General features: G+C 36.3%; 1 protein-coding gene across 1 annotated transcript; it reads left to right on the top strand.

The window, feature by feature from the left end:
- The first annotated feature begins 45 nt into the window (after positions 1–45).
- On the top strand, positions 46–25,371 carry TARS1 (threonyl-tRNA synthetase 1). The gene is made up of 19 exons (XM_042952418.1): positions 46–214; positions 5,457–5,537; positions 7,352–7,542; positions 10,408–10,531; positions 12,297–12,418; positions 12,901–13,018; positions 13,286–13,350; positions 13,435–13,513; positions 14,247–14,393; positions 15,511–15,609; positions 16,594–16,760; positions 17,743–17,905; positions 18,001–18,138; positions 18,815–18,892; positions 19,099–19,199; positions 19,318–19,422; positions 20,651–20,723; positions 23,629–23,743; positions 24,850–25,371. Exons 1-19 carry the CDS (start codon positions 158–160, stop codon positions 24,996–24,998), a joined length of 2,172 nt encoding a protein of 723 aa, XP_042808352.1. The 5' UTR covers positions 46–157; the 3' UTR covers positions 24,999–25,371.

The raw sequence follows: 25,371 nt of genomic DNA, 5'->3' as shown, positions 1-25,371 counted from the left end.
GGGCATGGGCGCTTTCAGATTGCATCAGCTGGTCCTTTCCGGGCCACGTGGCGCAAGCGCAGTGTTCTCGGAGCCTCAGCCCGTCTCTGACCCGCCTCGGTTCTCCTCTCCTCCAGACCGTCGCTGTTGGGTTCCGTCTTCCTTTCGTGGTCTGTAGATGTCGGAGGAGAAGGACAGAAGCCCTTCAGGGAATATGGGAGGCGAGGAGAAGCCGGTGAGCGAACTGAGTGGGACCCGGAGGCTGCTTGGTGTCCACGGTGTCCGACCAGGCGGGAAGGAGGAAGCTGCCCCTGCCGTGTGGGGGCGGCGAGACGCGAGGGGGACGATGGAGCTCCTGGTTGAGTCAGAGCCTCTTTGGGGGACAGATCGTACATTCATAAAGTAGGGTAGGGCCGTGCAGGTCATTTCTGGGTCCATCCTCTTTTTGCAGATGAAGAAACTGAGACCCTGAGTGAGTGCCTAGCTTAGAGCCAAACATCTAATTAGAAGCCTAGAGAGAATTAGAATCTAGGACTCGGGGCTCCCAGAGTAATGTTTTTGACTCACGTTAGGCGGGAAGAGCATTTGAGAACCTCATTTAATCCTAAAACCCTGTAGGGCTAAGAGCTTCGGTTTAAGGAAGGGAAAAACCGAGTCTCCGAAATGTGTCCCACCTGACCCAATTTTGGGTGATTTATAATAAGTGATGGAAGCTGTATGACCCCAGCTGACAAACCATAGAGAGAGAGGTTATACACTTGCCCTACCTCCTGCTGTAGGCCTTCGATGTCATCCATTGCTTAGGAACAACTCCCAGGTCACTTTCACACCACCAGGTCAAGCTTTTTTATGGCCAACAAATGTCAGGTATTTATTCTGCCAGGCACTGCTGGGAGATGCAGCTAGGAAGGTGAAAAGGACCCAGTGCCTGTCACTAAAAGCTTCAAATCCTGGTGTGTGAGGCAGGAAAACAGTCATTGTGCAGTGTGATCAACCTCTGGGATTATAGAGAGAAAGAGCCTAACTCTGTTTATAGGAAGGAAGGGCTTGTTTGAGTTCAGTTTGGAAGAATGAGTCTAAGTTCACCAGGTAAGCCTGGCAGGGCAGTGCTTTCCAGGTAAAGGTAGCAAGGGCAGTGAAAAGGCACACCGAGAAGTATCTGTAAGGTTTTTTGCAAGGGATAAGCCTGAAGGGGGACCTACAGCTCTTAGAGTAGTTTTAAAGATCACTGTGGCATTGGGATGGAAGGTGTGTTGGAAAGAGGTCGGGCCACAAGCAGGAGGCCATTGCAGTAGTCCAAGTGAGAAGTGGTGATGTCTTAAGCTAAAGCAGCCTCAGCCCTAACTCTCTGATAGGATAAATCTTCCTATCTCTGATAGGAAAACTGTAAAAGTCACAGTTTTCTCATCAGTAAAATGAAGATGTCCTCTAAGTCCAGGATAGAATGGGAAAAATGCATTCTAAACTATATGAATTAAATTTAAGGTGATAAATGCTGCCAATCCGTAGAGTTTTCTCCATCTATATTTTTTCACTAAAAAATTATATCTTTATTGTTTTGTAACTTGTTTACTTTTTTTGCTTAATAGTCTATAGTCAGCAACTTTCTATGTCCACAAATATTATGCTATGCCATTCTTAATATTATTATTCTTCATATTATTCCTCCCTTCCATAATAATAATAGTAACTATACAATACCTAATTTTTATTGAGTGCTAACTGTGGGTCTGATACTGTATTATGCATTAACTCAACTGTTTCAATCCTTATAATAACTATGAACTGGGTTCTCTTATTGTCTTCATTATCAGATAAGGAAACAGGCAAAGAACACTAAGGACCTTGCTAAACCCAATATTCTGTAGCCAATGCTCATAACTCTAGTGCTGTCCTGCCTCCCATCACCTGCCTGGGTATGAGTCAGGGACAGATACTCCATCAAACTATTGGACTCCCAGGACATACCTAGCCCAGCTGTCCCAGTCTCTGGGATGGAATTTAATTAAACTACACTCTGTAGATACTTTTCCTTCAACTCCTATATATCTCTTAGGAAAATAATTCTGTAGCTTCCCTTCAAAGTCCTTGTTCTAACTTTTAGGGTGAAATTTTAGATTGATTATATGTAAATACACGATACATAAACTCACATATTTTTGTTCTGTTTTCATTAGAAATAGAGAACAGTTGGGGCACCTGGGTGGCTCTGTCAGTTGAGCGTCCGACTTCAGCTTAGGTCATGATCTCACTGTCCCTGAGTTTGAGCCCCACATCGGGCTCTGTGCTGACAGCTCAGAGCCGGGAGCCTGTTTTGGATTCTGTGTCTCCCTCTCTCTCTTTGCCCCTCCTCTGCTCAAGCCTTGCTTCTCTCTGTCTCTCTCTCTCTCTCTCTCTCTCTCTCTCCCTCTCCCAAAAATAAACAAACAAAAATTTAAAAAAAGAAATAGAGAACAGTTGCCCAACATCTTCCTAATTGTAGTAAAGATGGAATGGACCTCAGAGTTCTAGAGAAACCTGTTTTAATGTCCTGGCTCTGCTACTTATTAGCTGTATACAAATGGGCAAAATACTTTATATTCCTTGGGCCAATATTCTCATTTGTAAAAAGAGAGGTATTTAGAACATGGAAAACTTTTGTGTTAATTCTCTCCTTCTTTTCCACGACTCCTATTTGTTTGGCAAATACCCATATGACCAAAACCAAAAACATATAATCAGCTAAGTAGAAGTGTCTCATTCTTCATTTTAAACCTGCACAGAAGATCTGTAATTAACTTTTATTCCTCTTCTTACCAGAAATACTGATTAGTTACATCATTTCTATAGTATAGCAAAGGCATACAGAGTCTTGTAACCCTGTTGGTTAGTACTTTATTGATTAGAATAGACTTAAGGTATGTTCATTATTTATCTCTTGACTGTAAATTAACCTTAAAACTTTATGAAATCCAGAATCCCAGAGTGGGGGAAGTTTTAGCTCAGCCTGAATTTAGAAGTCGTCGTTTTTAAATTTAGTTTATTTTTTAAATTACACAAGTAATACATTTTATAAGATTCAAAAGAATCACCAAAAATGTCCAACTGTTAAATGAATGAACAATGGAATATTATTTGGCAGTGAAAAAAAAGAATGAAGTACTGATGTGTAATGTGAATGATCTTGAAATCATGCTAAGTGAAAGAAACCAGTCACAAAAAACAACATATTGTATGCTTCCGTTTGTATGAAGTGCCCAGAATAGGTAGATATATAGAGACAAAGTAGATCCCTTTGTCTACAAAAGTGGTTGCCAAGTAATGGGGAGAAGGGAAAATGGAGTGACCACTAATGAGTACAGGGTTTCCTTTTGGGGTGATGAAAATGTTTTAAAATTCATTGTAGTGATAGTTAAGTGAATACATTAAAACCATTGAATTGTATACTTTAGATAAATTGTATGCTGTAGGAAAATATCTCAATAAAATTGTTAGAAAAAAATCAAAGACCACAAATGTATACAAGACTGTAATAAAGTCTCCCCTTCATATTCCCAGTTGTACCCTCAAACTTCTCAAAAGACTGCTGATGATCACTTCCCTCCTTAGAGTTGACCACTGTCAACACCTGCATGGGTGTCTTTGCTGTTACTTAATGTGTGAACCTAGAAAAAGCATCTAGCCTTTTCCAATTTAATCTTACCTGTTGAATGGGAATGATAATAATAGCAATCTCACAGGGTTGCTGAGAACTAGATGTGATTGTTTGTGGATAAACTTAGTAAATCGCAAAACTTTGTGTAGTGCAATTTGCTTTAAGGTGTTTCTGTGTGAGCAATCACAGTGAAGTAATTTCATTTCTGTGAAGATACCCTTCACAGTATCCCATAATGCATTTCAGAGTTTCCTGACATTGTGGACTGGATAATTCTTTGTTTGGGGAGGCTGACCTGTGCATTATGGGATGTTTAATAACATCCCTGGTCTCCACCCACTATATGCCAATTGCACGTCCCAGTTGTGAAAACCAAAAATGTCAGTCGACATTGCCAGGGTCTGCTAGAGAGCAAAATTGCTTCTGGCTGACAACCACCAGTATAAACCAACTCTACATTGGTTATTTTTACACAGGACTTACTACTTTAAAACTTTCTATGCCTTCTTGTACTTCTAATCAAAGTCCACATTCCTTATGGTAACCCCATAACTTTTAGTGCATGCTTCTGTCTGAGCCCTAGTTTGTCTTAACCAGCGTGATTTCCTAAAACAATGTTGTTGTTAAGTTTATTTTATTTATTTATTTATTTTGAAAGAGACCACACAGGAGCAGGTGCGTGACAGAAAGGAAGGGAGAGAGAATCCCATGTGGGGTTTAAACTCGTGAACCCTGAAATCATGACCTGAGCTGAAATCAAGAGTCAGATGCTTAACCTATTGAGCCACCCAGGTGCCCCCTACAACAATCTGTTTTAGTCAGCCTGGTTTTCTCATTCTCTCTCTCTTTCTCTCATTTTTTCTTATTCTCTCTCTCTTTCTCTCTCTCTCTCTCTCTCTCTCAATTTCCAACAATTTATTTCCTCCATTCTCAAAATACAGCCTATTGAAATCTTCATCCTTTAAAGTCAGTTGTCCTAACATATTTGACATCTAATCATAGTGCTACAGCTGTATTCTTTCTTCCCCTGGAAATTTCTCACATGTGTGTACCTCACTTTCCCTAAAGAGATTAAGTTTGCACAATGTGGACTGGATAATTCTTTATTTGGGGAGGCTGACCTGGGCATTACGGGATATTTAATAATATCCCTCCTCTTCAGGATTTGGGTCTTATGTTTGCTTTTTTCCTAGGGTTAAAATCCTATGAGTACAGTGTCTTGGTAGTACTTGTGGGATGGATGGATATATTGCGTTGGACTTTTTTTTTCTGCAAATCCTGTTACTGCATGCTTATACTAAAATTGCATGCTTTTTTTGTGGCTATATATTGAGTATATGTTCAGGCAAACCTGAAGCGAGAGTCACAGGAACAAGCAAAATAAACGAAATTTGAGGAATTGAACATTATCAAGTAACTCCTCTCTCTTTTTAAGGCTTTGTCCTGGGGCGCCTGGGTGACTCAGTCGCATCCGATTTTGGCTCGGATCATGATCTCCCAGTTTATGAGTTCAAGCCTTGCATCGGGCTCTATGCTGACAGCCTGTTTAGGATTCTGTGTCTCCCTCTCTCTCTGCACTTCCCCTGCTCACACTGTCTCTTTCTCTCTCTCTCTCTCTCTCAACAATAAATAAACATTAAAAAAAAAAAAGATTTGTCCTTATTGCCAGTTGTTATTTTGTCTTTGATAGTGGTGAAATTTTTTAGTCTTTCAAAGTCAGATTTCCTGCTCTTTTTTTTAAATACATGCTAAAATAATATCCTCAAAACTTTTCTGGGTGCAGCATGGAGTGGTGTCAAACTAGATTAAAATATAAAATCTTATTTCTTATTTGCTTGTATAGATAGGTGCCGGGGAGGAGCAGCGAAAGGAAGGAGGCAAGAAGAAGAACAAAGAAGGATCTGGAGATGGAGGTCGAGCAGAGGTAAATGTTTTAGAGCTCTGTTATCAAAGATTGAAAGGTGGTAGGAGCTCAGACTTATATTTTGTAAGATTCTAATGCTTTACATGAGGTTGTGAGATGGCACAAGTGTGAGATGGCACACTCAGGAAGAAAATTAGGAAAGTCTGAGAGGGGAAAAAGATTTGAAGCTATTTGTAATTGAAAAAGGAAAACAGCATTGAGTACGATTGCAAGATAATCTGTGGGGTTAGATTACGAAAATCAGACAAAAAAAGTTGGAAAGAAGGGGCCTCATAATTACTCAGTTGTCAGAGTGGATGCCAGCAGTCTGATCATTTCATTCAGTGAGATGTTACAGGGTAGAGATTTGATGTTTGAGTTTACACTGAATGCAGCAGAAACCAAAGAAGCCCCAGTTCCTTGACCCTTCTCATTATTTCCATGAGGACTTGTCACTAGGGTTTGGTTATAAGCCAGACAGATCTTGAGACTTCTCCATTGTAAAGAACGCGTACAGTTCCCCCAGCTCACACTAAAAAGAGGTGGCATTTCAAAAGTCATCCCAGAATCAACTCGGTTTCTGGGTATTCCACTTTAGGAGGCAGTTAAACTTGTCTTCCTACTTTATGAGTTAAACTGCTGTGAACTCTGCTTCATTTTTTTGCTTTCGTCATTGCAATCATTTTATTAGAGACTCCTTAGAAAGCTACCAGAATACAGAAGCACAAAGGAACAGGCCTTTGAGAAGTATACTGTAGCACAGTAAACTGTAAACTGGCTTTAAAGAGCTGCTTTTATTGATGCTGTGTTGCTAAATTTATAGTGCTTTCATTTACGTAAGGGTCAGTTTGTAGGTGATTGAGAACTTCTCAGTGTCGCTTAGAGCCCTATCTAACCATTTCTCTTACATTTTGTCCATTATATCCCACTGTTACTGTGGAAGAAATTGTTGTGAATTTTAAAAATTTGCAAAGAAGTAGAAAAACGTGTATGTTTCCTCATTTGTTTCTCATACTTTGAATACAGTAGCACATGGTATTCCGTCACACCTTGGGAATTAGTCTGCAGATAGGAAACAGAAGGTACAATTAAAGGACTCTTCTGAATAGAGTGTCTTAAGTACAAAATGTGATTATATATATTTTCAATGATCTGTCTGGAAATAAGTTCACAGTGACATGTCCAGGACCTTTCCTCCTCCTCTGTGCTCCCATCATTTATGTACTTGTCTTATCTCCCTTCTAAGGGCAACATGCAGGTTTTATTCTTCTCTTTGAATCCAGCAAGTATTTTCGTTGAATGGGAGCCTTTACATTAAATCAATTTATAGTTGGTTAGTTAAGAATTGTTAAGTGGACATATAGTCTGACCAGCTGCACAGACCATTCCTAAACAAGATTGAAACAAAATGGAAAAGCCAGCTACTTTTTATTTCTAGTATTGTTTAGAGCTGTACTTGCAAGGTCATTTAGTTAGAAGAGACCTTAAGAGAATATCTTAAAAAGGAAAAAAAAAAAATCACCTTATGCAAATAGCAAATGGTAATAATTATCCATTTAAGATATTGACAGCCCACATGTCTGTTGTTATTTATACTTTTCTATTTTTAAAAAAATTCTTACAATAAAAATTACAAGAAGACAGCATTTAGTTCATTTTTTTACCTTAATTTCCGGCAGGATAAGTGAGTGCTTGGTGATTTGGACAATCCATTTACCATATTGAATTAGTAATCATAATTTTTGTATTGTCTATTTTTATTATTTCTTCCCTTTTTCTAAAAAGGAAAGCAAGTATTTGCTGATCATTTATTTCCTCATTTGTTGTCTTAACAGTTGAACCCTTGGCCTGAATATATTAACACACGTCTTGAGATGTATAATAAACTAAAGGCAGAACATGATTCCATTCTGGCAGAAAAGGCAGAAAAAGATAGCAAGCCAATTAAAGTCACTCTTCCTGATGGTAAACAGGTCAAAGCAGAATCCTGGAAAACTACACCGTATCAAATTGCTTGTGGAATTAGGTATAAACTACACCTGTCTTGACCTTCTGTTGTTTGTAACTAAACTTTTTTTATCTTGTCAAGTTTTATCCTTATAATGTTTTTATGTTATTGTGTTTTTAATGTTTATATTATTTGGGATTTTTAAAAATCAAAATGATGTGGAGTTTTATGCTCAAGACTTAATTTCTGAGAGTAGACAGTGTTTCACCTGTTTTGACTTAATTGTCTGTTTTGAAGTTAAAAATGAAGATAGAACATCTGACATTGAGAAGTTAAACTAATAAAAGACATGTGAAAATAATGTATATACTGTTTGATGTTAAAAACTTTTATTGGGAAGAAATAACGGAGAGTTAGATATATATACTTTGTAACAGAGTCAAGCTTTCTTTTTCTGATATGATGGGATCAATAGTTGGTCAATTTATATGAAATGATAAAGACAGAAAAGCATAAATTGATGCATATGTATAATACCAGGTATTGTACAAACCTGTTTTGTACAGCCCAAGAGCTAAGAACGGTTCATAAGCGGCTTGAAAAAAAATAAGAAAACTAAGAAGAATATGTGACAGAGGCCATGTGTGGCCCAGTCTGAAATATTTATATAGCCCTTTACAGAAAAAGTTTGCCAATTTCTGTCTTAAACATTTTAATTTAAAACATGTAAATACCTATTTATTCACTCTGTCCTTCACCCTATATTTAAGTATGTAATTATTTCTATTTATTTTTACTGTTTCATTATATGTTGAGTTGAACCACATGCAGTCACCATGTAATTGTGAAACATGGTTGATTATCATCAATTTTATATTGTTGAACCTAAGGCCCAAAAGAACAAATACATAAAGAGGTTTGGGAACCAACCTAGCTGATTACTGGTAAGCCCACTATGCAGCTGGTGGCCTATGAGCAGTTGCTCTATGAGCCATGAGTCTTTATTGTGCCATGGACACTGATTAGTACTTTTTACAAAGAAAATGGAGTGTTTCCATTAATTTGACCATTGCTTCTACCTAAACTACTTCTAGCTTATTCCAAAGGAAAGTAAGAAAGAAAATTATAATATCAAGCAGATTTCCATGTGAAATCATAAATAAGTGGGTGTACTCCTAAATACCCATTCAACCTTTCATTTTAGAGATAATTTTCAAGGGCATTTTGATTAAGATATTCCTCCATTGTTTCACACTGAGATTGTAGCCGTGTTGGTATTAAAATTCAAGCTCCTGCGGCACCTGGGTGGCTCAGTCGGTTGAGCTTCTGACTGTGCTGACAGCTCAGACCCTGGAGCCTGCTTCGGATTCTGTGTCCCTCTCGCTCTGGTCTTCCCCCACTCATGCTGTCTCTCTCAAGAATAAATAAAACATTAAAAAAAATTCTTTAAAATAAAATTCAAGCTCTTATTAGTTCAGGAACCTGTTCTCTACATTCTACAGTGTCGTCCTCCCGATTACATTGTAATTTGTCAAATAACCAATTAAGAAAATATTTTTTTTGAGAACTGCGAAAGTTTACGTAAAGCGTTGTTGAGCTTTAGGGCTAGAGTTAAGTCACTGATCTGCAAGTGAGGGTGTTTATGACATTTTTACAAAAGTCCAGGATAAATTCTTGCTATTGTGTGAAAAATTATAGCATGGGTAACAGTTGAAAGGTTTGGATGATCAGTTGTGAATACAAAAAAAAAAAAAAAAAAAAATGCATGCTCCATTTGCTTCAAAACCTTCAAAGAAGGTTTTTCTTTGAAGTTTTGTTTTAAATCTGAAAGTTTAGATTACTTTATCCCTTTGGAAAACTGAAATGATCTAATATGGTCTCTGCATATCTACATTTTCAAACTAACTCTGCTTTAGTATCTTAAGACACCATTTTGGACCCTAAATAAAAGCCATTTTCCCCCAAAGAATGCAAAGAATATTAGTTGCCTTTGATCAATTCTTTAATCTTCTGAAAACTATTTTACACCAATATGATAAAATATATTTCTCTCTGCCAAACCCATGTATGTCTCTGAAACTTTATATGATCTCAGAAGGAAAGAAAACATTGGATGTAATTTGTGGGAAATTCAGTGAATTTGAAAGTTGCATTAGGAATTTATGGTTATCCTTCTGTTAGTTCTTCTGAACCTTCAGCCCCTCATTTCTTTATCCTCAAAGCCTGTCCAGACTGTCTGACCTTTGCTGCTTTCCAGTCCTCAGAATTCCTGTGGCTCTTACACTTGGTGTGGTCTCATAGTGTGGTCTTAACCACTTGGTGATCCTTTATGTTGTGTACTCTGTGGTGTGTGTCTAGCTGACTTTTTAAATCCATATTATAAAAAAGTTTTATTGAATAGTCCTTTATTTTGCCTATATGCTTGTCATAAATCATACCATCTTTGGCATTACAGAATTTATTCTGAGGTTAACATTACCTGACAGAGAAAAGATCTATCACAGATATCAAGTACGAGGAAAAGCAGAGGATTACTCAGTAGCCCCTCTTTTTCTTTTTTGGAGTCTAAATAGCTTGGCTTTGTGGAAAATTTCATTTGGAGAAATTAAAAGATTAGTCAAACCACTGAAAATTGTTTGTTTATCACAGTCGTCGTATCTGCTTAAATAAGAGGCATTAATTGTGAAATAATAGTGTTCTGGATTTTCAGGATCCTCTAGTTACACTTGGGTACATTTTGGAGGGGTTTGTTGCTTTTTCCATTTAAATTCAGAAAGCTATGATACATAAACTATAATATAAATAATACATGTGTTATTATAGAATATATGTAATGTTTATTTTCGTGTTATTCTCAGATTAAGTGTGCTACAGAAGATTTTTTTTTATATTCTTTTGTTTATATATATATATATATATATACATGTGTGTATATTTTTTAAGTCAAGGCCTGGCTGACAACACCGTTATTGCTAAAGTGAATCAAGTTGTTTGGGACCTAGACCGTCCTCTGGAGGAAGATTGTACCTTGGAGCTTCTCAAATTTGAGGATGAGGAAGCTCAGGCAGTAAGTTTTTATTCAGTAGTCACTGAATTTCAGGATCAGGGTTCCCGTTTCCGGTCTCTTCCTGCTCGCACTGTCAGTGGGTTTAGAGCTTATTGGTCTCATTGTCATATTTGAAATCTTCATTTTGTCTTTGATTTAGGGAGCATCGTGAAAGAGTTTGCTTTATAAATTTAAGAAGTGAACTTGAATCAATTTATCTTCATTACTAGATACTTCAGTGGGAAATATGTTCTGGGATTTTTATTAAATTTTTATTAAAAATTGGTAAAGCAAGTAAAAATTGGTTCTACTCTATCAGTCAGTACTTAAGCAAGATGTATAGATTTTACAAATAAAATTGAACATTTCCTTAAACTACTCCCCTATTGGACAATTAATTTCCATATTTTCCTCATCTTAAAATGCAGATTTGCTGAAGCACTATAAAAATCAACCTGCATTTGATGTCATGGTTTTCTTATTTCTCCTTGATGGCATACCATACAAAGGGAAATAAAATATTTTGTTTTATTATGATAGTTTACTTATGTATATGTATTAATGCTTTTCAGATGTATTCTGAATTCCTTACGTTTTTTATGAAAATCATTTTTGGGGGTGCCTGGGTGGCTTAGTCAGTTAAGTGCCTGACTTCGGCCCAGGTCATGGTCTCGCAGTTCATGGGTTCAAACCCTGTATCAGGATCCATGCTGGCAGGGTAAAGCATGCTTGGGATTCTCTATCTCTCCCTCTCTCTCTGCCTTTCCCCACTTATGTTTTCTGTCTCTCTCAAAATAAATAAATAAAGTTAATTTAAAAAAATCATTTTGGTACCTTACAAATAAATCTTGAAAGTATAGCTTTGGGTATATTCTGACTCATCTGACCACCTTAAAAGCCAAGTATAGATGACCCTTGAACATGGGTTTGAACTGCATGGGTCTACTAATATATGGATTGTTTTTCTATAAATAAATATCTGTGAGTATTTTCTGATGAAATAAATGTATTTTCCATATGATTTTCTTAATATTTTTTCTAGCTTTATTGTAAGAAGACAGTGTATGATATATATACCATACAAAATATGTGTTAATTGACTGTTTATGTTATTAGTAAAGCTTCTGGTCAGGCTGGTCAGGCAGCTTCAGGCTGTTAGTAGTTACATTTTTGGAAAGTCATGAATTGTACTAAGATTTTTGACTATACTGAAGGCCAGCATCTCTAACCCCTGCATTGTTCAAGGGTTAGCTGTACTGCCATCTGTTTTCAGCATCCATATATTTGTCCTTGTGTTTTATAGTTGTGTTGTGGGGACAAGTTCTAGCACCTTAGTTTTTTGAAGCCAATAAAGAAAAAGAAAGTGTAATTTTTAAGTGGTGTTCCACGACTCAGTAAAGGTCACAGGATAGGACATAGGTTGTGGGATATGGGCACATTGACTCAAAAGATTCTGAGCAATTATGGTCATTGTGAGTGGCAGTTGTTTTCAGGTAACAGAATCCATCCGATTTAAATTAATGATGCTAATTTGAATTTAATTAGTTTGAAAATGACTAAGCCAGATGATTCCTAAGGTACAAATGCAACTTAGTAATTAGAATCCTTTTAAATTATTTTGGCTCTGCATAGAATCATACCACTGTTTATACATTTATAAATTTAGATTTTTTTATGTCTTGGGTTTATTTATAGTAAATTTTAAGTATCTTTTTCAAGGCAGCTATGTTAATTTACAACATATATGTTCAGACTCCGACCATCCCATTTTTCTTTGTATTTTCAGGTATATTGGCATTCAAGCGCTCACATAATGGGTGAAGCCATGGAAAGAGTCTATGGTGGATGTTTATGTTATGGTCCACCAATAGAAAACGGATTCTATTATGACATGTACCTTGAAGAAGGGTGAGTTATTGAACTGAATAAAGAAAAATAAATTCTGAATTACTAAGGGTCCATACATTATTTTTAAAGAGTTCTCAAGAAAGAAGGAATGATATCAAGCTTATTGCTTAATAGTCAACAGGTATTTCCACTATGAAAACTTGAAGTCTTGTAGTGACTTTTGAGGTGGTAGTAATTTATGAAAGCTCTGTTGTAGACAGAAGTATAGCCCTAAACTATGTTGGGAAATAAAATAAGCTGGTCATAGAAGTGGAGGGAGGGTGCAGTAGTGGGCATAGTCTCCATGATGATCAAGATAGAAGCCACTGAAAATATAAAATATAAAAATGATAATGATACCTAGTTTAAGATTCTAATATGTGATGCAAGGGTCTGTTTTTTTATATTAAAACTCTTCACTTTTTTTAAAGAAACATTCCTCCAACCTATCATGTGAGTAGAATACAGTGGAATGAGATTAATTATACTTCCTTTTCCTTCAGGGGTGTGTCCAGCAATGATTTCTCTTCTTTGGAGGCTTTGTGTAAGAAAATCATTAAAGAAAAGCAAGCTTTTGAAAGACTGGAAGTTAAGAAAGAAACTTTACTAGAAATGTTTAAGGTAAATTGAGATGTAATGTATGGCCTCCACTTTTATATCACTTATTATTGTTACTTTAAGTTGTCACACAGGGGTTTAGTGTACTAAGTTGAAGCCGGTTCTGTTCTTGAGAAAAATGTAACAATATTTGTAAAACATGAAGTATTGACATATTTATTTTCCTATAATGCTTCAGTAAGATGTATTCAAGTTATGTTTTAGCTGTAGTGTTCAGAGGTAAAAATTAAAGGAGGATTTTTAAAAAGAAATAATTTTTCCTATTTTTAGTACAACAAGTTCAAATGCCGGATATTGAATGAAAAAGTGAATACTCCAACTACCACAGTCTATAGGTGAGACTATCAAGTGTCATTAAGTGTAACTGGTGTATATGTCATTTTAAGTCTTTGTTAAAATTCCTTTCATTTTATCTCTAGGTGTGGTCCCTTGATAGATCTCTGCCGGGGTCCTCACGTCAGACACACTGGCAAAATTAAGACTTTGAAAATACACAAAGTAAGCAATGTAACCTTAAAGACTCTATATAAATGTACTTATCTACTGTAGGTATATATTTAAACTTCTATTGGTTTCTCTTTCTACCTATTTTTCTGTTGCATGTTTAAGGGTGGGGTTTTTTTTCTCTTGCTATCTACTTTTTAGCTGAAAGTCTCCAACAGTGACTGACTCACCATTCATCAGCAGAGCACGTGAGGATGGGGGGCTTTCGGGGCTTTACAAAAATCACACAGTCATGCTTCTACGAGTTTTAAAGCTCACTGTTAATGTGTGCTTTTGTCCTTCGTTTGTTTAATAATTACTTTATTTGCACTTTTTAACCAAACTAGTCCTGACAGTTTTGACCAGTTGGTAAATATTTTATGGGTGATTATTCAAATGCACTTTAAATATCATAAGAATAATTGAGTCATTTCAAGATATTTTTTGTTGGTTTCTTTTCCATTTTTGTTTAATCATATCATGGGAGATGTCCTTGCGTTTCATTCATGGAGTTGTGGTTTGAGTGGGTAATTGAGAGGGAGTTATTTTTGAGGGAATTAAACAGCCAGCTTTGTACTCAGAGCAACTGTGAGATGTTTGCTAAGTGTGTACTTTTTATACCACTTTTTTGTCATAAGGACTATTATGAATTTGACTCCTAGGCGACTATGAGAAATAACATCTAACTCAAAATAAGTGAGATATTAACAGGTTTGAGTATTGTTTCATGACTTATCTTTGCTTTCAGAATTCCTCCACATACTGGGAAGGCAAAGCAGATATGGAGACTCTCCAGAGAATCTATGGCATTTCATTCCCGGATCCTAAAATGTTGAAAGAATGGGAGAAGTTCCAAGAGGAAGCTAAAAACCGAGATCATAGGAAAATTGGAAGGGTATGTTAAAAAAGAATAATGTTTCTAGACTGAATTTTCTTTATTTTCATTTGAAACTTTGCTGTATTAAGAATTTCCTTTGGAAAAGATGTTGTGGTTATTTCCAGTAGTTTTTATACTGTGTCCTATATAATCCATAAATTACTTCCTGATTATCTTACTGTTATCTTACTTATTGTTTACTATCCACATTATCTTTCTAGGGTGTGCTCGGTACTACACAAATACTCATTTTAAGTACTCCTTTTATTGAGAACAAATGCTGACGACCTACAGTTTTCTGTAAAAGGCAGTACAGCGATGTTTTATACAGCTGGGAGATGCTTTGAAAGTTTCCTGGTCTCACTGACTTACTTTAAAGATGTGGAAACTGATTTCCAAAGTGAATTTTCTTGTTGCCCAAGGTGACATAGCAAGTCACTGGTGGGTACCACAGTGTCATTTCCTTTATTATTCCTCAATCTGATTGTTCTCTGGACTGGAAGTTATATTTGGTTAAAATATTCCTTTCTAAAATTGTGTTCACTCTGTGCCATCCACTACTCTGCTCCCTTGAGGGCCTGAAAAAAATTCCAGCGGTAAGGAAGCACCAACAGTTGGGGGGCTGGGGGTGGCCTCTCCAAGGATCCTGGGCATTTTCGGGGGGAGAGGCAAGAAGGTAGGAGGGTGTGCTTCTTTCACCAAACCCAGGGGCAGCCACCTTCGTCTACATCTCCTCTTTCATTATCACTGTCCTCTTTCTAGTCTTCTTCTTGCCACTCCTACTTTAAAAAAGAAAAAGAAACAATAGTCACATCTTGGAGCTTTGAGGAATTAAAACTATGAGAACTCCCACTGGATAATAAAGAGAACTAAGACCCCTGTTCCATGTCATTCTTGGGTAAACTTGACTGGATTTAGAATAGAACATGCGGAGAATGTACTTGTGCTAAGTTGTAAATCAGCGGCAGTTCTATCCTTCTGAGTATACCAGAAATGTTGACATGTTTTCTTTGATTCGGGAATGGCACACATTAAAATGCCAGATACCACGGTTGTAATCTGAACTCAGGAGCCCAGAAGTTTATGTTGATGTTACATGCCTGTATAAACATTCTTTTGCTTTTCTTTTACTCAGGACCAAGAACTGTATTTCTTTCATGAACTCAGCCCTGGAAGTTGCTTTTTCCTGCCGAAAGGAGCATACATTTATAATACACTTATTGAATTCATCAGGGTAAACCATATTCATTATTTTCTTCTGTAAATTTAGGATATAAGTTGATTTAATTAAATAAGGTCTGCTAAAAAGAAAGATAATCTTGTATTTGAGAAGAAATATTTAAAAGAATAAAATCGCAAGTCTGAGTTTTCACGAAATGTTTTAAAACGTTCCTTTTTCCTCGTATGTGATTTTGTCCATGTACATGGGTATGTACACAACAGAGAGGCTGGTGAGCTTGAGGTGGGACCTGGAACCCTTTACCTGGGAGCTCGATATGCTCTTTGACCATTTGTTTGTGTTTTCCTCCAAAAAACAAGTTAATCTTTACACTGCTTTTTTATTCTTTGTAAAATAAGAAGTCTTTTCAAGCATAGGTTTATAGAGAATAATACCACCAACAACTGCATACTCACCACCTAATTTACCACATATGTACATTGGTACATATTTGCTTCAGATTTTTTTATTACAGTAAACTAAGACAGAGTAAAGCAAAAAGCTCCCTTTTAGGACCCTTTCTGATCCGTTTCCCTCCTTGCATAGAAGAGACCACTATTTGAAGTTAGCATGTGTCCGTGTTATTTAATACGTGCCCCATATACATGTACCCTAAATTCTGTGTCTGTCTGTGTAGTTCAAATTGACATGAAAAGTCTCATTGTGTCTCGGTCAGCATTAGGATTTTTTAAATCCAGTTTAGTTTCACTTGTTACTTACTATTCTCTATACCTACCACACTGTGCCCATTCCTTTCTTGGTGGACACTGATATAAGTTCTAATTTTCTCATATTACAAATCATTGTTTTGATAGGCCTCCTTATGAACGTGTGCAGGAGTTTCTTCTTCGGTATATACCCCCAAGTGGAATTTCTAGATTACAGCATGTGTGCATCTTGAACTTCACTAGATAGTTTAAAATTGCTCTTTATATTTTACTCCCACCAGAAGTATAAACTTCTGTTTTCTTCATGTGTATTGCATTTGTTTTCTAACAGAGTGAGTATCGGAAACGAGGATTTCAGGAAGTGGTCACCCCAAACATCTACAACAGCCGACTCTGGGTGACCTCGGGCCACTGGCAGCACTATAGTGAGAACATGTTCTCCTTTGAGGTGGAGAAGGAGCTGTTTGCTCTGAAACCCATGAACTGCCCAGGACACTGGTATTGAGCAGCTTTGACTTTCTAGCAAAGATTTTCCCATGATACAATGTGTCTTGGATTGCTCTCCCTCCTTCAAAAGAATTTTTGTTTAAAGCAAATTATGGAATCAGAAGAATATTTAAATATTTAAATATTTAAAAAGAATATTTAAATCAGAAGAATATTTAAAGAAAATTTAAATTAAATATTTAAATATTTAAACCATTCTGTGATATTATAATATTCTCCATGCCCAGTTAGATGCTCAGATATGTAGACATTCAAGAACAGCACTGGGGTAATAGCAGTGAACAGGCAGAATATAAAAGAGAGATTGAATGTAGACATAGCAGATTCTCTAGATTTTTTTTTCTTTCTTAAACATGTTCTGTTAAAATCTGCTAACGAACTGAGAAATCTTCCTTGCTTTGCAACTGTTTTCACTTTCTAGCCTTGAAAGTTGGGTAGAGTGATCAGGGGAAGAGTAGGTAGCTCGGTGCCTACAGGTCCTGGCAGCAAGGCCTCAAGGGTGAGGGGAGAGTGGAATCTCCATAAGGGAACTGGGTTGTAAGTCAGGGAGCCGACTGGGTTTCTTCTTAGTTCTCCCAGATACTCTAACGTTGCTGAAGTACCTTTAGACTGAAGCAGTTTTGGGAGTGACAGGAAAGCACAGTCTTTAGTTTCCAGTATGTTAAATGATTTGTATGGAGCTAAGATTTTTTTTTTTTTTTTTTAATGATCATTAAAGGCAGTCCTCAAATGAATGGAAATATTGAGTACAAGGATTTGACTCCAGACTCTTGGGAATAAATTTTTATTCTCTCTCTTGGTTGTGGATGGTCATACTATAATTTATTTGCTGTTTTATTGATGCTTACATTGTGGTATGAAGTCCAGAATTTAAGAAATGTTGCCTGTTTGGACAGCCTTTCATATTTTAGAAAAACAGTTTTATTCTTGTGAAAGTAAGTATCAGTGGGTTTTGATTTTCTGTTTTCTTCAGCCTCATGTTTGATCATCGGCCAAGATCCTGGCGAGAGTTGCCTCTCCGGGTAGCCGATTTTGGGGTACTTCATAGGAATGAGTTGTCAGGAGCGCTCACGGGACTCACGAGGGTACGAAGATTCCAACAGGATGATGCCCACATATTCTGTGCCATAGAGCAGGTATTCTGAGACTCTGGGATGAAATATTCTGAAAGAACTGTGAAGAAAGTCAAGGAAAAATTACCAATGTCTATTTTGTTTTTGTTTCTTTTAAGATTGAGGATGAAATAAAAGGTTGTTTGGATTTTCTACGTACAGTATATAGCATATTTGGATTCTCTTTTAAACTGAACCTGTCTACTCGCCCAGAAAAGTTCCTTGGAGATATTGAAGTATGGAATCAAGCTGAGAAAGTAAGTGTGTTTTTCAGCATGCTTGAATGCTATTTGACTGAAATGAACTTGTTCCAAGAAACCCAAGCCTCTTTAAATGGATAAAAAGCAAAAGAGAAAATTGAAATGGTTCATAGGTTGAGTAAACTAGGTTTTTTTAATGTATGATTTTATATTAGAAACGGTTGAATATTTTTTTCAGTCATTGAGCTATAACTTGTAAAAGGAAATGGGAGGAAGTTGGTCAAAAGATAAAAACTTCCAGTTATAAGGTAAACTGGTACTAGGAATATAATATACATTGTGATGACTGTAGCTACTAACACTGTTGTATGATATACAGGAAGGTTGTTAAGAGAGTAAATCCTAGAGTTCTCATCACAAAGAGAACATTTTTTTCTTTTCTCTTTTTATTGTATCTGTATGCGATGATGGATGTTCACTAAATCTAATATGGTAATCATTTTACAGCCTATGTAAATCAAACCATTGTGCTATGCTTCTGAAACTTATACAGTGATGTATGTCAGTATTTCTCAGAAAAGAGGAAATTTGTGTATTTTAGGTGGACCAAATTCTAACGCAGAGAATAGGAGGGATTCATGAAAGTAATTGCAGTATTTTTAGTCTCAAATTAGGCTGGAAGAAGGGAAGTTGCAGAGGAACAAAAATAAAAATGATTTTGCTTTGTCCTTAGCAACTTGAAAACAGTCTGAATGAATTTGGTGAAAAGTGGGAGTTAAATCCTGGAGATGGAGCTTTTTATGGTCCAAAGGTCAGTATGAAAGTCTATTTGAGTAATGTGATGTTTATTTTGGAGTGAAGAAGAGATTACTTTAAAATAAGTTAAGAAAGAAAGAAAGGAGGGAGGGAGAAAAGAAAAAGAAAAGAAAAAGAGAGAAAGCCAACCAGCCTTGTTACAACTACTGTTCAGCTTTAATGTAGACAGCATCTTAAAATAACCCAGTCTCTACTTCTTAGATTGATATACAGATTAAAGATGCAATTGGTCGGTACCACCAGTGTGCAACAATCCAGTTGGATTTTCAGTTGCCCATCAGATTTAATCTTACATTTGTAAGGTGAGTTTTTGGTGTCTGCTCTGAATATTCATTTTTAGGGGACTATAAAGGAATATATATATATATATATATATATACTTTATATATATATAAAGTAAAACATTTTTTTTCTACCTAGCCATGATGGTGATGATAAGAAAAGGCCGGTGATTGTCCATAGAGCCATCTTGGGGTCAGTGGAAAGAATGATTGCTATTCTCACTGAAAACTATGGCGGCAAATGGTAATTTTTGTCCTTGTTTTTGTTTGGAGAATGTAAATTGACTAAGAAATGTCTACTGTCCAGTTTAGTTGCACAGTGGAAGAGAAGAATGATTCTGATTGGTGACTTCTAATTGATGACAGGTGTACAATAAGGAATCCCAATCTAAGCCCAAATTTTTAGCTTTAAGAATATATATTTTTTAATTTTGTTAATGTTTATTTATTTTTGAGAGAGAGAGAAAGAGAGCATGAGCAGGGGAGGGGCAGAGAGAGAGAGAGGGAGTCACAGAATCCAAAGCAGACTGCAGGCTCTGAGCTGTCAGCACAGAGCCTGACGCAGGGCTTGAACTCACAAACCATGAGAACATGACCTGAGCTGAAGTCAGACACTTAACCGACTGAGCCACCCAGACGCCCCCTTTAAGAATAATTATTAGTCATCATTATTTTTATTTCACAACTTGATTTGTTTGAATGTTATATAATACTTTCTAATTAGGAGTTATACACTGAGAAGCACATTTGTTGTTTTGATTGTTTTTCTTTTTTTTTTTTTTTCAATATATGAAATTTATTGTCAAATTGGTTTCCATTTGATTGCTTTTCAAGTAACTTTGGGGATTAATATGGTTTTGATGTTTTTGTCTGAGTGAACAAGAGTAGGCTTTGGGCTTACGCTGTGTGCTGATCATAATAAGCATGTATTTTGACATCCTTGAGAAGCCAGTTGTTTTTTAATTGGAAGTACCGACTCCAAACTGATCAACACTTTTTGTCTTATTTCTGTGAGGTTATGCTTTTGCTGGCAAGATCTGAGCGCATGCCTTCCGTTTTGTTTTTAAGCAATTTTCTCTGTTGGCCTGCAGTTTGTGAAGGCAGTTGAAAGTGGCACAAGGTTGTCAAGCCCCCGTTCTGTAGAGTCTGTTATATTAATTGTACTGATGCAAAACTTTTGTGAAATGTAAACCCTACATACATACAGTGTGTTTGTCCCTGCTCTCAATGCGCTTTGCCATCTGTGTAGCAAATCAAACTTTAGTTATGGATTTTCCTGATTTAAGGTTACTTTTCTGCTCCTGAATCTCTTCCCTTTAGTCTTTATTGGATATTATGGGGGAAGGGGTAGTTTTTTTAAGTGGCCCTTACATATTTCAGGAAAAGATCTTGAAAAATAGACTAAGAGATATGCCATCCTTGTTTATGAAAGGGCCCCAATCCACATTAAATATTTTTAATTTCTTCTAAAGGCCCTTCTGGCTGTCTCCTCGCCAAGTAATGGTAGTTCCAGTGGGACCGACATGTGATGAATATGCCCAAAAGGTAATCCTTAAATATGACTTTCCTTTAATTTCCTGTCATTCAGCTATATATCCTTGGTAAACCAACCTGTTTGTGGTATAGAGATATGTTACTATTTTCAATCTGTCATAAACCTGAATAGATTATATTACCTCTTTAATACTTTCCTACATGGTTTCATGATCAGAAGATGTAATTTGAATAGTGTCTATATATTCTTGTTTATTTTAGTGTTTAGTATTAGGAAATAGTAAATGCCTCAGGATGATGTGTAAATTCAAATGCATAATGTATTTTAAGCTGCTCTTTGACTCAGAGTAATTTGCTTCACTTTTTTTTTTTTAAAGTTTATTTATTTATGTTGAGAGAGAGCATGCATGCATGCATGCATGCGTGCAAGTGGGAGACGGGCAGAGAGAAGGGGAGAGGGAGAATCTCAAGGAGATTCTGCACTGGCAGTGCAGAGCCCGATGTGGAGCTCGAACTCAGTAACCCTGAGATCATGACTTGAGCTGAAATCAAGAGTCAGATGCTTAACCAGCTGAGCCACCCAGGTGCCCCGGTTTTTAATGCACATTTCTTCAATTATTTATAATTTTTTTTTTTTAGGTTAATGGCATGCCCGACCAATGTTTTGCCCTACCCTCCAAAAAACTACCTTACTAACAGATATGTAAATATCCATTCATATTTCATACCTTAAAAAGAATTTGTTCTGTTATAGGGACAATTTTATACTAAGGAATTTCAAATCAGTAAAAGTTGTGTTATAAATAAGCATTGTTTCATAATTGCAAGCTAAAAGTAATAAATTGGCTAGTTAATACAGACAGATCTGAATATCAGCAAACAATATTGTAATATCAAAGCCATCATGTTTCCAGATCATCAGAATAAATTGCACTCAGGTCTTAACTGCCTTTAAAAAAATAAATGAACATTAGTCCAGCTAAAAAGCAAACCATTCAGACATACTATATTTCTATTACTGCACACAGTAGTTTTAATTACAAGTGATGAAAATCAGTTATGTTCCATGGTTAGTTGGTTGTACTTTATCTTATTTGTATTGTGAAAGCTCACATGGTAGGAGAAAGGTCTGTAATTAAATAACTCATTTCTCAACTGGAGACAAGACTAACTTACTCTGTTCCATCAGTGGTGGTGGGAAGCACTTAGAATTATACCGGGGTGGGGTTTTTGGTTATATAGAGTTGACAGGGGTTGGGAAGCACTACTACTGATACTTAATGACTGGAGACCAGAGGTGCTAAACAGTCTGAGATTACCAGGCCACCTCCCCAGTTATAGAATAGCCCAACTCACGTACACGCAAGGGCCCATGTTAAGAAACTAAAACACCGGTGCTTTGGGGTACCTGGGTGGGTCAGTTGGTTGAGCATCCGACTCTTCATCTCAGCTCAAGTCTTAATCCTAGGGTCATGAGTTCAAACCCCACAAAAAAAACTAAAACACTGGTGCTTTATTCTTTAAAACATGTTACAGTCGAAAGTGTAGTCTTCTTCTGACACTCTAATAAACTGTGTAAGAACCCTTCAGAAATTTGCTTACTTACACAATCCCAGCAGATTCATTGATTAATGATCACTTACACATAACAGCCTATTAGTGAAATATAAATGGTTTATTCAGATCTTTTTGTCATATTAGTGGTAATGGGTAGTCAGGTAGATGGGAATTTTAATCTAATTTAATTTAACTTAAAATTAATAAAACTTAATGTAATGTTGCTTTTTTTGGAAAGGAAAAATACTGAAAACATTGTTTATTTCATATGCAAAAACTTAGGACAGTAAAGTGGAACTAGTATTTTTGAGGGAGATAAAAAGGCACAGAATGATAATCTGTAATGTAGCTTGCTAGATTCCTGGAAGTTTATTTCAAGAAATCTCAATTTGATCTTTGCGTCTGACTCCATTATTTAATAAGCTTTCTTTTAATCAAAAAGGAAATCACTGTTTAGAAAACAAATTACTTTTTAATATTTCTCAAACTTGATATTTAAATTATTCTTACAGAGTTCTGTTTACTTAGGTCATATACATAGAGATGTTAAAGAAATAATTAGTGTTAAAAGAATTTTATGTAATGGTTTGTATTCCATTCTCTAATAACATAAAAGAAGTTTATTAAGATGCTTTTAGCCTATTGTTTGTGCATATCAACATTTTATTTTAAAATGTTGCATACACAGATGGCAGCAGTGGCTGGATTCCTTTTGCCAACTTGCTGCCTTTTTGAGGGATCAGAAATATTACATTCTCTATTAGACTGAACATCCATCATTGTATATTAATATGGAGACTGATTAATAATTTGTTTCCTGACAACTATTTAGGAAACTTAAGATATGTTTGCAAAAGGATTTGTTTTCTTTTGTAATGCGTTTTAACAGAGCTGATTAAATTTAGCTGATTGCCTGAATTCTGATTTTTAAGGATTTTCTAAAACATTTACCTCTCAAGACCAAAATACGACATTTTATTTTTTAAAAATGCAGTCTCGGGGAGCCTGGGTGGCTCAGTCTGTTGAGCGTCCAACTTCGGCTCAGGTCATGATCTCGCGGTCCGTGGGTTCGAGCCCCGCGTCGGGCTCTGTGCTGACAGCTCAGAGCCTGGAGCCTGTTTCAGATTTTCTGTGTCTCCCTCTTTCTCTGACCCTCCCCTGTTCATGCTCGCTATCTCTCTCTCTCTCTCTCTCTGTCTCAAAAATAAATAAAATGTTAAAAAAAAAAAATTAAAAAAAAAATGCAGTCTCAAGTCACAAATTAACAATATGTGCTTCAGTATATCAATCAGCATTCTTTTTTAATATCTGTGTGATTATCCAAATCATGTTAAACCATTTAAGATCAAAATAACAGTTCTTACTTTAGATCTAAAGAGTTCTGTATCTTTTTAAATAGGTACGGCAACAGTTCCATGATGCTAAATTCATGGTGGACATTGATCTGGATCCGGGCTGTACGTTAAATAAGAAGATCAGAAATGCACAGTTGGCACAATATAACTTCATCCTAGGTAAGAAAGGGACTTACCAAAGAAAATCTGTCAAACTATAGGAGAACACTGAAATCTTGAGACTCAGCCTTAAGAGAATTGTGGTCATCAGTTTAGTTCCCTCCAATCTAGACTCTTAAACTATTAAGTTTGCTCAGTTATTATAACAAAAGGGAAATTTGGGTGTGAAAAGGAATAATCTTTAAAGGTTTGTTTAAAAATCTTCTTTTTTCTCCTATTCCTTCATATAGTAAGTTTTTTGTTAAGTTGGCTGGTTTAAGTGAATATAGTGGTTTGAAGCATTGCAAAGTGATACATTTTTTTAAATGAAAAGATTTTTAAATTGGTCGTCTAACTGTACATGGTCACCTGAACGTTTTATTTTATTTATTAGTCTATTTAAATAGACTTTATTTTTTAGAGCACTTTAAGTTCATAGCAAGATTGAGCAGAAAGTACACAGCTGTCCCATATACCTCTTGCCCAAAGCGGACACAGCCTCCCCCACTACCAGCATCCTGCACCAGACTGGTATCTTTTTTACAAAGGCCACAGTTTACATCAGTGTTCACTGTTGGTTTTGTACATTCTGTGGGTTCGGACAAATACATAATGACATGTAGCTACCATTGTGGTATCATACTGAATTGTTTCACTGCCCTGCAAATCCTCTGTGCTCTACATACAAAACACTCTCTCTCTCTCCTAACCATAGGCAACCTCTGATTTTTTTTTTTTTTTTTTACACCTTTTCCATAGTTTTGCCTTTTCCAGAATCTCATATGGTTGGAATCATACAATACAGAGTCATTTTAGATAGGCTTCTTTCAGCAAGTAATATGCATTTAAGTAAGTATGCATTCCTTGCTTTAAAGAAAGTAATATGCATTTAAGTAAGTATGCATTCCTTGCTTTAAAGCAAGTAATATGCATTTAGATTCGCTTCTTTCAGCAAGTAATATGCATTAAGTAATATGTATTGTGTATCTTTTCATGACTTGATAGCTCATTTGAACATTTTAATGAGTCAAAAGCTACATGGGGGCTTTTAGGTCATAGGATCATTTCTGTTCGAATGTTCAGTAAAAACTCTTCCATCTGACAAAGCTTTGTGTCTTTTGTTTTAGTTATTGGTGAAAAAGAGAAAGCCAGTGGCACTGTTAATATCCGCACAAGAGATAATAAGGTACATGGAGAGCGTACAATTTCCGAGACCATCGAGCGGCTGCAGCAGCTCAAGCAGTCGCGCAGCAAGCAGGCAGAAGAAGAATTCTAATGAAGAGCTTTTCCCGGATTGTCTCAGCGGGACAGATGAACAGAGTTTCTGTAACGTTAATTTTACACTCTAGAAAACATCGATTCATACTGAATTTGGAATAGTTTAGCAGAGTCTGCATAGGTGACTGCAGGGTCAACCTATTTTGTGACCGTGACAGGTGTTAGACAATGGGTATTTGGAGGAGGTAATTAAAGGAGACAACGTTAAAATGATTTTATTTGTTAAATGAACACTGGAGTACTGGAAATAAAACACGAGGAATGCTTTAATGTAATGTGGGAGGATGTTTTTGTAAATTTAATGCACTCGAAAAATAAAAATTTTCAAATTTGGTTAAAAGAAAGACTAGAAATGGATTATGTTGTAAAAA

Source organism: Panthera leo, chromosome A1 (assembly GCF_018350215.1).
Source record: "Panthera leo isolate Ple1 chromosome A1, P.leo_Ple1_pat1.1, whole genome shotgun sequence".
Taxonomy (NCBI): domain Eukaryota; kingdom Metazoa; phylum Chordata; class Mammalia; order Carnivora; family Felidae; genus Panthera; species Panthera leo.
Note: the sequence above shows the minus strand (reverse complement) of the source record. Positions and strands in the feature narration are given on the sequence as shown.

Excerpts from the sequence above, each read along its gene's own strand:
- TARS1 (XM_042952418.1), top strand. The coding sequence starts at position 158 with ATGTCGGAGGAGAAGGACAGAAGCCCTTCAGGGAATATGGGAGGCGAG. Across the intron at positions 15,610-16,593 it reads CACTTATTGAATTCATCAGG|AGTGAGTATCGGAAACGAGG; the intron begins GTAAACCATATT and ends GTTTTCTAACAG. Across the intron at positions 23,744-24,849 it reads ACAATATAACTTCATCCTAG|TTATTGGTGAAAAAGAGAAA; the intron begins GTAAGAAAGGGA and ends CTTTTGTTTTAG.